The 12,522-nt window shown below is 54.7% G+C and overlaps 1 protein-coding gene across 1 annotated transcript in view; it reads left to right on the top strand.

The window, feature by feature from the left end:
* The first annotated feature begins 501 nt into the window (after nt 1-501).
* Nucleotides 502-12,522, top strand: part of KCNK13 (potassium two pore domain channel subfamily K member 13) — an 86,180-nt gene continuing 74,159 nt past the window's right edge. Inside the window, exon 1 of the mRNA XM_075532345.1 lies at nt 502-835. Within this exon, the coding sequence (XP_075388460.1) occupies nt 502-835 (334 nt within the window). The remainder of the gene's footprint in view (nt 836-12,522) is intronic.

The raw sequence follows: 12,522 nt of genomic DNA, 5'->3' as shown, positions 1-12,522 counted from the left end.
TCTGCCCAGCAGCTGGGCGGTGATACCTCGGGTGGGCGGCACCTGAGACCCGCCAGACCACCTTCCGAGCGCCAAGCCGACGTCCTTCCGCTCGGCGCTGGAGAGCGACTGGTCCAGGGAGCGGAGAGCCGGGCTCCGCGAACCGACTGGCCTCCCAGCCTCCCGGAGGTTCAAGTTCGCCCGAGCCCGCCCCGCGCCCCTCCGCCGAGCTGAGCTGAGCGCCACCCTCCTCTCCCGCCGCGCAGCCCGCGCCCGGCGCCCCGGCCACCTGCAGGCGGGCTGGGCTGGAGCGCCCAAGCGGATTTGAAACCCGGAGTCGACACGGAAGTGGGGAGCTGGCGCCGCAGGAGCGGCCGAGGCGGCGGACCCGGGAGCCTCGCGACATGGGGGAGCCGGGAGCGGGCTGAGCGCCGGCCGAGTCCCGACAGCCCCTGAGGCCCGGGCGCGTCCCCCCCGGGCGCCGCCACCGCCCCGGCGCGGGGCTGGCCCCGCAGCCCGGCCATGGCCGGCCGGGGGGGCGGCTGCAGCTGCGGCCACCTGAACGAGGACAACGCGCGCTTCCTGCTCCTGGCCGCGCTCATCGTGCTCTACCTGCTGGGCGGCGCCGCCGTCTTCTCGGCGCTGGAACTGGCGCACGAGCGGCAGGCCAAGCAGCGCTGGGAGGGGCGCCTGGCCAACTTCAGCCGCCGCCACAACCTGAGCCGCGACGAGCTGCGCGGCTTCCTCCGCCTCTACGAGGAAGCCACCGCGGCCGGCGTCCGCGTGGACAGCGCCCGCCCGCGCTGGGACTTCACCGGCGCCTTCTACTTCGTGGGCACCGTGGTTTCCACCATAGGTAAGTGAGCCGCGGCGCCGGAGACACCTGGCAGCACCTCGGTGCTAGCCTGCTGCGCGGCACCTGGGAGCCGCTGCCTCCTCAACAGGTGGAGCCGCCCCCGGGCTAGGACGAGTGTGATCGCTGGGCCAGCGGCGCCGGCATCCCCCTGGGGCCTGTTGGACAGGCAGGGTCCCCGGCCCCGCCCCAGACCACGGGAATGGAATCTGCGCTTTCACAGAAGCCCCAGGAGGTGTGAGTCCCTGGGAGAAGCCGAGGGTCCACCCACTCAGCGCTACCCAATCGGTTAACGGTTTGCCTCCACTGGTGGGGTGGGTGGGTGACTTGGGAGCGGCTGCTGGTCAGCGACTGTCCAGGAATTGAGCCCAGCTCTACCCTGAAGCCTGTGGGATTGAGGGCTTGAAGTCATAGTTGCAGCCAGCAGAGACTTCTAGTCTAGTTAAGAAGTGAACCTTTGAGGTCGGGGGACTTTGGGAGAGAAAATGTTATCAATGAAATCCACGGCCATCGGGTCCCTTCTGACTCGTAGCCACCTTGTGTACAACAGATACACTGCCGGTCCGCACCACCCAGCCAATCCCACACCACCCAGCCAATCCCGCACCACCCAGCCAATTCTTCTCCGTGAGCCCCTGGTTACAGCCACAGTGTCAGCCCATCTCATGAAGGGCCTTCCTCCTTTCTTGCTGCCCTCCTCTCTACCAAGCATGACGTCCTTCTCCGGGGACTGGTCTCTCCTGACCACGAGCCCGCAGTATGTGAGATGAAGTCTGCCCATCCACTTCTTCCAAGACAGAGCTGTGTGTTCTTTGGGCAGTCTGTGGGGCTTTTGATAGTCTCTGCCAGCCCCATAGTTCAAATGCGTCGGATTTTTTTTTTTTTGGTCTTCCTTAGTCTGTGTCCAACTTTGACATGCGTAGGAACTGATTGAAAAGACGGTGGCTTGGGTCAGGCCCACCTTAGTCCTCAAAGCAATCTGCTTGCTTTTCAACCCTGTCACGAGGTCTCGTGCAGCAGATTGACCCAGGGAAAGTGCATGCATCCTCTGGCCTCTGGCCGGCTGCTTCCATGAGCATTGATTGGGGCTCCATGCAAGGTGAAAACCTTGACCACGTCTATTTTCTCTGCCATGACCATGAGGGAACCCGTCTGCTCCTTAGGTTTCCTGGAATGCTAAGTCTTTGCAGGACCAGACAGCTTCATCTTCCGCCCACAGAAACTGCTGGTGGGTTTGAACAATGGGCCTGCTGGTTAGCAGCAGCCTACCCTTTACCCCACCGAACCCCGACCCGGGCACCTTACACTCCCAGACTGGGAGCAGTGAGGTATGGGGTTAGTTTGGATGCACACAGTGTTACTGTAGCAGGCCTGGGTCCTTGACCTCAGATCCAGGGAGGCATCAGGTGCCACACAACACGTGGGTGAGGCTCCGAGGGCAGCAAAGCGTTTCCCTCCTGGAAGATTCAGGAAGAAAGACCTCTGGGTTGGAATGTTAACGTTCGGCGTGATTTCGGTTTGCGAGGAAAGTGACTGCGCTCAGAAAAGGAGAGTGGCCTTCCGTGGCTGGTCCAGAGGGGGGCGGGGAGGGAAGGAAGGCTCCTGACTCTCAAGGATAAAGGAGGACCTTCATCGCCAAACAAAGGACCGGGGACTGATTCTTACCGCCACCAGGACCAAGGGCTTCTCTGTGTGTGTGTGTGTGTGTGTGTGTGTGTGTGTGTGTGTGTGTGTGTGTGTGTGTGTGTAGCCAATTACGGCTTTGTTCCCCAGCCGAGGCCATCCCTTTGTGGCCCCTTCATGCATAATCAAATGGCGAGGGCCAGGGGTGCCCGAGAGAAATTCAGTGGCCGGAAGAGCATTTGGGAAGATGGTGCCCAGGTGGCGGCTTTGAAAGGATAGATGGAGTGCCAGAACACCAGGGGCTGAGACAGAGGCTCGCAGGGTGCTGGGCAAGGATGGCCCGGGGCTTTCTTGAGGAGACTGCCAACCCCCTGGAGGCTCCCAGGCCCCAGCGGGCTGTGTAGACTGTGTCTGGGAGGAGAAGCCCAGATTGAGAGGGAGCTGGGCCTTGTCTGATGGGCCCCGTAGCACTTTTCAAGTCTAGTGAGCAGTCAGCGACACAGGTGCGCGCCCCCACCCAGGTGCTTTGCCCTGTACTGGCCAGCTCCCAGGTCCCACTCAGGGCCAGGCATCCCTCCCTCCAGCAGCGGAATTGGATGGTCCCCAGGATGACCAAGTGTGAGCAAAGACTGCTCTCTAGACCATTCCCCATGAGGCCCACCACAAGGGTTCTCTTGGAAGGACCAAGGGGTAATACCCCACCACCCACACCACCACCACTACCACACCACACACACACACACACACCTCTCCTAAACCCCAATACTCACCTGATCACTTCATGGGATTCCTAAATTCCACAAGGCATCATTTTTTCAGAAGACAGTTCTGGATTTTCCACGGTAGAGGAACTCGGAGAGGAAGGGGTAGTGATGACACGTCTCTTGAGTCTGCTGTGTTCATTTGGTGGGCGACGGGGGCCAGCGGGCAGTCCTTGGCACAACCCCCAGACAGGGGCTAGGTAGGAAGGAGCAAAGGGACACTGGTGCAGTCTGAACCTAAGAAGTCAAGAGCAGGTGGGATGCAGGGAAGCGCGGTGGAGGAGGAGGGGGCCCGTTTCAAGTTCGGAGATGGAGCCCCCAGTCTTGCTTCTGCCGCCCGGGCGATCGAGTCTCCCTTTCTGTGACCCCGGCCTTCTCCCAGGTGTCCGCAGAGTTCAGTAAATTCTGGTCCTGCCCCCTCCCAACCCCGTCCCCTGGGGTCTGCCCCATCGCAGGATGATTGTGAGAGGCAGAGGAACCGACCTAACTGAAGGCCCCCGTCTATGCCTAACCATTCCCTTCTCAGCGGCCTGGTTGGTTTTCTCCCTCGCTGGTGAATGCTGTAGTCACAGAGCTGGCTACTCTTCACCTGGCGAGGTGGCTCTGTGACCTGCCATGCTCAGCAGTGGATCTCCTTCACCCTTCTCACCACGGCGTCCACAGGGCAGGCATGGGGAGCCCCATTGGATGAAGAAACGAAAGCTTCTTGTGTGTTGCGCAATAAAGTAGGAAGAGGGACAAAATAAAAATATCTGTAGTAACATCATCCCAAGTTAACATTGTGTGTGTTTCTTTCTGCTTTTTTTCCTATGCATATACATACATATATATATGTGTGTGTGTGTGTATATATGGAGAGAGAGAGGTACTATATAAATTGCTATGGGATCTGGTCCCAATTTTATATATATTGGGACCAGATCCCATAGCAATTTATATAGTACATCTCTATCTTCACATTACATGATGGGAAGGAGCTTTGGTGGTGTAATGCATTATTCATTGGGCTGCTCACCACAAGGTCCAAAGTTCAAAACCACCAGCCACTCCTCGGGAGAAAGATGAGGCTCTCTACCCCCATAAAGAGCTACCGTCTCATAAACCCACTGGGACAGTTCTCCCCTGTCCTACGGGGTTGCCGTGCGTCAGATCGACTCTGCAGCTGTGAGTTTGGTTTGGGTTGGGTTGTCTTGAGGATGCCACAACCGTAGTTTCCTTCTAGAGATTCGTTCCACCAGCTGACCTTCTTTGCAGAGACGGCCAGGAGGCCGACAGCCACAAGAAGGTATTCGGGGAAGTCACCAGAAAGTAGAAGTAAAGCGAGAGGCCCAAGGATCACACATGCAAACATGTGGTGAGAGATGGGTCCAGGCAGCTGCTAGAGAGAGGCGGTCCCTGACGTTGGGCTGCAGAGAAAGCTGAGCCGCTGGCTGGGAGGTGCAGGGCACACAGGTAGCAGCAGGAGAAGGGTGGGCGTCTCAGGGGACAAGGGGTGCTTAATCCCAAGGGGAGCTTGGACACAACGCGAAGCACAAGCTCCCGAATTAGCTCATGGCCTGGCGCCGGGGTATTTATACACCCACCGCTGTCGGCCACTGGCTAAGTGCTGCCCTGTCGTTGTTCGGTATCATCGAGGCCATTCTTGATGCTATGCCGTAGAGGTGCCCTTAGCAGACGGGCCCTTAACCCACAGTGCTCCCTAAACAAAAGCCACTGCTGTCCAGGCGATGCTGACTCATAACGACCCTACAGGACAAAGTGGAGCTACCCCGTGTAGGCTGTAATCTGCAGGGGCAGACTGCCACACCTTTGTCTTGAGCTTGAGCCGATGGCCTTTCCTTCAAATGGCCCCCCAGAAGCAAAAGCAACCCCCCTGCCCTCTAGTCGATCTCAATTCATAGGGACCCTCTAGGTTTCCTCGTGAGATCTTTACAGCAGCAGGCTGCCCCATCTCTCTCCCGTGGGACAGCTGGTGGGCTAGAATGGTGATCTTTCCCTTTGCAGCTGAGCACCCCAAGGGCCCCTGAAAGCTGTCCCCAAACTAAACCCATTTGCCATCAAGTTGCTCCTGGCTCATAGCCACCCGAGGGACAGGGGAGAACTTCCCCTGTGAGTTTCTGAGACTATACAGCTATCTTTTCTGGAGTGGAGGGCCTCCTTTTCTGTAGAGTAACGGGTGGGTTTGAACCACTGACTTTGTGGTGAGCAGCACAATGCTTACCCCGGCACCACCCAGGCACCCTCAAGCTGTCCTCAGGATAGATGCCCTCAGGACTTCTAACTGGCCTTCACAGGCAGCTCATGGCAGCCTTCCACCCCCGGCCGTTGGAAGCCAGGCCAGTGTGCCCAGGGAAGAGAGCAAGGTCTGAGGCACGTGGGCAGGGCAGGAACAAGGCTAAGTCCAACTGCCAATGTGGCCGCCAGCTTTGTGGCAGACAGTCGTGACCCAGATTAGTATCCCGCTTATCAGAAAATGGGAAGCCTTCACCTTTCCCCCGCACCCCACCCCATCTTCCCAGAGAATTTGGTTGAAGCTGTTATCCAGCAGCTGTCTAATTGAGACCTGGGCTTTCACCGTCAGAGCAGAAGGATACCACACAACTCAGGTTACGTTGGTTTTGAAAGAAGCCGCTGATCAGACCTGCTACAGGAAGAAACGGAAGTCGCAGGGCGTCGCGGGGCCGGCAGTGTGAATGATCTGCGATATTGTTGCTCTCAAGTAGACTGTGTCAGAGAGTGTGTTTCTAAGTTTGCCTTTGTCGGCGATTGCCACATTGTATCGGTCAGGATAGGCTGCAGTCGCCAACTACCTCCTAAACCGCTGCACTTGAACAGAGGAATTCCAGAGCCCCCTGCAGCTGCCCGGCTCCCCTGAGTTACCTCAGTGATTCGGGCTTCCTGGATTGTGGGGTCACCCCTGGAAGTAACACACGTGTCACATGTCATTGGCCAATTCACGCCTCATGACCACCCTGAGCATTAAGGGGCTAAGGGAACACAGTCCTCTCCTGAGTCCAGACATGAGTGAGACCAGACACTGGAAATTAGCCCACTCCTCACTTACCAACCTCGAGAGACCCAACAACCAGGTCGTTCTGTGCACATCAGCGTGAGCGAAAATGGAGGATGGCCACATCACTGCACATCATCACATAGCTTCCAGATGACATCATCACACAACTGCCCAATGACATCGTGGCATGACTGCCGAGCTTACGTCACCACATACTTGTGAAGTTGCCTGGTTGCCTACTTGCCAAACCATTGCGAACCATGACCCAGCTAAGTTGGTGGCGATCTCTCCCGCCGTGACTGCCTCCTCACAGTTTGGTTCTCACTGTGAACGTGCCAACGAGTCGGATAGGAGCTTCTTCGCTGTTCTAGCAGCAGTATGGCAGGTGGCAAGACAGTGGAGAGGTCCTTCTTTAAGGAGGGGTAGGAGGCATGGTGGTTACACATTGGGCTGCTAACTGCAAGGTCAGCAGTTTGAAACCACCAGCCGCTCTACTAGAAGAAAAATAAAAGGCTTTCTACTCCTGTCAAGACTCACAGTCTCAGGGACCCACGGGGGCCGTTCTACTCTGTTCTGTGGGGTCACTGTGTCGGCAGTGAGTTTGGCTCGGTTTTCTGAGGTGTAGTCCGGAGCACACACCTTAGAATGGCCCCAGGCGAGGACACCGGACTACTGAGCAGTCTCCTCCTACTACTGTGTTGGACTGTGTCCTCCACTCACCTGGGGAAGCCCTCTTGACTAATCCGACCAAGAGGTCACTCCTGTGCCCCATGCTCCTTCTCCCAGACATCATCCGTCTATTCCCTACTCCCTACTATTGGCTCCTCCCAAGATCTCCGACCTTGGGGAAATGGGAGATGACTTGCTCTCAGTGCCAGCTGTTCTCTGGCTGTGACCCGGTGGCGACTGTCTGCACAGCTGAACGAGCTGCTTCCCGGGCTCGGGCCATCGGCACAGGTATGAGGCCTCCCTCGTTCATTGCTGCAGCCCTTGTGTCAGTCCTTCTCCGTGAGAGCGTCCCTCACTGTGGCTGGCCCGCTCCCAAACTTGATGCCCCCTTCTCTTGACTAGTCTTTCTTAATGAGATGTCCAAAGTAAGGGGCTGAGTCTCACAGGTCTTTCTCCTGTGGAGTGGGTGGCAGGGTTCGAACCACAGACGTTTTGGTGAGCAGCCAAGCTCCTAGCTTTTGCGCCTCCATGAGCATGGCATGGTACTTTGGTACTGCCAGTAATCTCCGTTAATTAAATGAAAAGCAATCTCATCCTAATTAGCCCTGGTGGTGGAGTGGGTTACACATTGGGCTGCTAATCACAAGGTCAGCAGTTTGAAATCAGCAGCACCTCTGCAGGAGAAAGACGAGGCTTTTTGCTCCCCTACGGAGTACTGCCATACAGTCTCAGACACCCACAGGGGCGGCTCTACTCTGCCCCATACAAGGAGGCGGGGCGCTGTACAGTGGTCAGAATCAATTCCATGGTACTGAGTGTGAGTTTTGAGTCTTGTCAATATTCAAGTTGATTCATTTGAAATACATATTTAAAATGCTTAGAGTTCATGCTCTCTCAATCAACTAGTTCATCCCACTTCTGTTTCTCTAGGGGAGGGGGTGGGGAGCTGGGAGATGTTGTCTTAATGTGTACATGTGTGTGTTAGATCGGCTGCCGGAATGGAAACACGGCGAGTGGATGGTTCTAGAGGAGATGATTCGGGAGCAGCCCCTGGGTGAGGCTCAAGGAGGAGGCCCTTTTCTGTCTAGTTCCGCCTTCGGGGAGCTGCCAGCAAAGCTTTCCATTCCTCAGCAAGTCCATCTGTCTGGCACAGCTGTCTGCCTTCCTCTTCCTCCTGTGTTGGGTCTCGGTGTCATTTCTGCTCTTTATAATTCGGCAGTTTAGGATGCACCCTGCACCCGCATTGCCTCAATAAGCTAACACACTTGGGGTCACCTGATATAGGGGCTAAGGTTTCTATACACATGGTTTTAGGGGACCCCAATTCAATTCCGTAGCAATGGCGCTTTAGAGTTGAAGAATTTACCCTCTTGTCGTGTGTATGCCTCCTCTCCCCACCCCCACCCCCACCCCCCACTTTGCCTTCTATGCAGTGATTATGCTGTGTTGCTCAGCCCTCCCTGCCACGGAGTCCGGGCCGGCCCACAGCAAGCTGATAGGACAGGGTGGAACCGACCCTGTGGGTTTCTGAGACTGTAGGAAACCTTGCCTTCCTACAGCTGGTACTGTTGAACCAGGTGGCCTTGAGGTTAGCAGCCCACTGTGAAACCACTGCACCACCAGGGCTCCTGCTTGGCTAGCGACAGCTTTTTCAGTTCATGTCTGCAGTCTTCCTTGTGGCCTCTTTAACTTCCTTTTTAGGCTTAGAAACGATTTTCCTTCCAAACATCCCTTATGAGGGCAACTTTTTTCTAGTTCACTATTCTCCCATCAGCTCTATGCTTCCTGTCCCAGCAGTCGTTTTTATAAAGGAACGGTGGTCGGTGGGGGTTAAGATGATAACCACGGGGCCACGAGTGGCCAAGTACCAGGGGTCTGCAGCAAGAGTCGCCAGAGAGTTTGTGTAAGGCAGGCGAGGAAGCCGTCTCTCCAGGGATCCGGCTTCCCAAAGGTCACCCGCTCCGAGAACCCAGGCTTTGCTAACAACGGGCTTCCTACCCGGAGAACATCGCCATCTTGACTTGAACCGTTCGAGCCCAGGGCACCATGCTCACAGTCCAGCATCCGGGGCGCGTACACGTTCATCTCTTACTATTATGAAATAGCATGGTTTCCTCTTCCACCCTTCATCCCAACCAGAATGCTCTCTCCTCGCTTCCCACGCCTTTCCCTGCGAAGGAAGAACTGCATTCTGTCAGAATGCAAGCCAACTGCACCGTGGGCTCCTGACTATCCCGGCTAACAGCCGCGCAGGGTTGATGTCAGGTGCCCTGGAGCTGGCTCTGACCCACAGCGACCCTGTGCCCTACTGCCCTGCCCTGATCCCACTGTGCAATGGCTCCTCTGCCTGAGGAGCCACCGTTGTAGCCACTGTGTCCATCCATCTCACTGACGGGCCGTCCTCTTTTTTGGCTGCCCCTCCGCTTTACCAAGCATGAGGTTCTTCTCCAGGGACCGGTCTCCTGACACCACACGCCCAGTATGTAAGGCAAAGGCTTGCCAACCTCCCCTCAAATGAATTCTTTGGCAGGCTTCTTCCAAGACAGGTTGGTTAGTCGACATCATACTTCAGGGGTTTAGTATCCCCATTCTCTGATGAGCCCAGCTCTTCATTGACCATCTCTCCATGGAAGAGAGACCCTGTGGTCAGAGTATAGGTGAGTGGACCGTGGATAGCAGGTGTGGGACATGAGGGAGCAGTAGGACTTGCTCCAGGCTTGCAGATGCTATGTTTTAACCAGTGTTGGAAGACAAGACTTTCTCCTTCTGGAAACAATTACAGTCTTGGGAAACCACAGAGACAGTTGTGCCCTGTCCAGTAGGGTCGCTATAAGTCGGCTGGACTCCGTGACAGTGAGTTTGGTTTGGGGCTCGGTCATGCTGCTCAACCAGACTGCTGACACCTTAGGTCAAGGGTCCGAGTCCCAGGGGAGTTCAGCTCACCCGTGAGCGGCCCGCCCCTGGTTCCTTCCCACTGGAAGTGACAAGGACGGAGAGCTCTGTGGGCTGGCTTCACAGGAGCATGCTGACTTTGCATTTCCCTCCAGGGCCTGGGGAGCGGGACCCTGGATCACCCCAAAGGTGAACTCGGCACATCGGCAGTTTCAAGGAACACGTGCTTCCAAAAAGCACGAAAGGCTTCTCCACTCTCATCACTTTCCCCGTTCACATGGCTGCCCATGGGTATCGTGGCTCACCCATGTTTGGGGTTTCCCTTTTGACCTCATTTCTCAGACATGCTCCCAAGGATTGGCATGTGTTTGAGGAAACACTTGGCTCACCCATCTTCAAAGGGGTGGAAGTTGGGAGTTAGAGGTAATTGTATTTTATATTATTGTGCACAATAAAAACAATAGGACAGTGGTAGAATTTGAACATCCACATTCCATTCTGAGCCAGTGCAGCCTGTCTGTCTGTCTGTCTGTCTGTCTGTCTGTCTGTCTGTCTGTCTGTGGAGGCTGGCAGGCAGCTATGATGCTGAACCAGTTTCAAGGGAGCTTCCAGACTAAGAAGGACTAAGAAGGAGAGTCTGGCGGTCTCCTGAAAGCCAGCCACTGGAAACCCTGTGTGTATCACAATAGTCTGATTTCCGACTGATCCTGGGGATGGCCAGGGCCATCCATTGTACGTGGGGTCACTGTCACCATGAGTTGGGGCCAAGTCAACAGCAGCTAGCAACAAGAGCAATCCTAAACGCCGTAACACTTACTCTGGCTTAAGCACACACTCTCTGCTCTTCTATTACCATGACAACAAGGGGTGTTGCCAGGATAGCCGGCACCTGCCCCAAGACTTCTATCTCTAATTCAGAGATGATAATTGATCACAGAGGTCACATCCTGATTCTGCCTGTGTGCTGTTGGTATCTTTTCGCCCCGAGGTGACTTGTGTCTCGAGTCCTTGCCTGTGTTAACCACCTGATAGAAGCCATGGTAACAGGGAGTCGGTCACAGACCAACCAGAAAAAGGTTTGCAACCCGAGCTCCAAGCTCAGAGGGCCTCTGGGGTGTCTTAGAAAATACCACATGGGCCCAGGGGTCCCTTCAAATTCTTACCTGTTCTATCGATGCCGTTGTTGTTGTTGAGTTCTCTTGACTTGCTTTCAATGAACACTGGCCCCATGTGGCAGGAGAGCGGTCCCATTGGGTTGACCAGTTGTAGGATCAGACCACCATTGCTCCGTCTCCCAGAACTGCTGGGTGGGCCCAACTCACCAACCTATGAGCAGCTGCTACTCATGAGCCATCATGTCATCAGTTCTTGCTAGAGGCGGAACTGACGACCAAACCAAGCCCACTGCAGTCAGTCCATTCTCATTCATAACAACTCAGCCGCCTTGCAGATCTTTATGGGAGCAAATCAGCCTCAGTTCCCCCCTCCCAAGCCTGACCCGAAGCACCACCAGGGGCTCTTTGTTAACTCTTTGTATACCCAAAAAATATTCATTCCGTCTTGCCACCATTTTATTCCCCACTAGTTCTGTTTCTGTTTTTTCATAGCTTAAAAAGACTCTCAGATAGCCAAGTAGACTCGTTTTGACAGGCAAGTTGTTTTTCTATAGTTTTTTGTAAATCCATGTCCCTTCCGGAGTTGAGATAGATATTCTCATCCGTTCTCGGTTTAGCCCTTAAACTCATCTCAAATGTTATTCCAAAGGCTGCTTTTAAAATGGTTTTGTGTGGCTGTCTATATAATTATGCTTTGATGTGTTTCTAAAATTATCTCATCAGGATTTGAGATTGCTCGTTGTGCAGAATTCTCTGTTTCCTTCCCTGGGTATTTCTTGGTATCCTGGCATCAGTACATATTGCAGCTAGTTTCCTCTTAGGTTACAGCATTTTGGAGCTCTCCAGCCCTACCAAACACAACCCAAATAGCATCCCTTCATCGGGTGACTCGTGCATGTCAATTCAGTGCATGGATTTCACTGCTTACCCAACTTTTATTCAAGAGGATGCTACCTTGCTTAAGATCAGAAAAGGTGTGTGTCTGGGTTGTATACTTTCACCATATTGATTTAATCTGCATGCTAAGCAAATAATCTGAGAAACTGCACTACGGGAAGAATGTGACATCAAGATTGGAGGTAGCTTCATTAACAGCCTGTGATATGCGGATGGCACGGCCTAGTTGTTGAGAGCAAAATGAACGCGTGAAGCAGTGACTGATGATGATCAAGCATCACAGCCTTCAATGTGGGTTACGATTTAGCATAAAGAAAACAAAAAGCCTCACAACTGGGCCTCCCTCAGCCACGTCATGATAAGCAGAGAAAAGATGGAGGTTGTCAAGGAGTCATGTCATGTGGATCCACAGTCAATGCCCGTGGAAACCACAGTCGAGAAATCAAAGGGCATATAATTGCATGGGGCAAGTCTGTTCCGAAGACCGCCTCCAAAAAGGTGAAGGTGTCAGTTTGAGGATTAAGGGGCAGCTAGCGGATCCAAGCCCTGATGCTCCATCGTGTCATATGCCCGGGCACCGGCTGCCTGGCAGCGAGTCTGGCTTGGGGTTTTATATGGTGGGCTCACTGGAGCATGGATGAGGAATACCCAAGAGGAATACATGCATCACATGAAGGCCGTGGTTCTCCACCTTCCTCACGCCTCGACGCTTCAGTGCAG

The sequence above is a fragment of the Tenrec ecaudatus genome, chromosome 14 (assembly GCF_050624435.1).
Source record: "Tenrec ecaudatus isolate mTenEca1 chromosome 14, mTenEca1.hap1, whole genome shotgun sequence".
NCBI classification, from domain to species: Eukaryota; Metazoa; Chordata; class Mammalia; order Afrosoricida; family Tenrecidae; genus Tenrec; species Tenrec ecaudatus.
The sequence above is the reverse complement of the archived record's forward strand: the minus strand, read 5'-3'. Positions and strand labels throughout refer to the sequence as shown.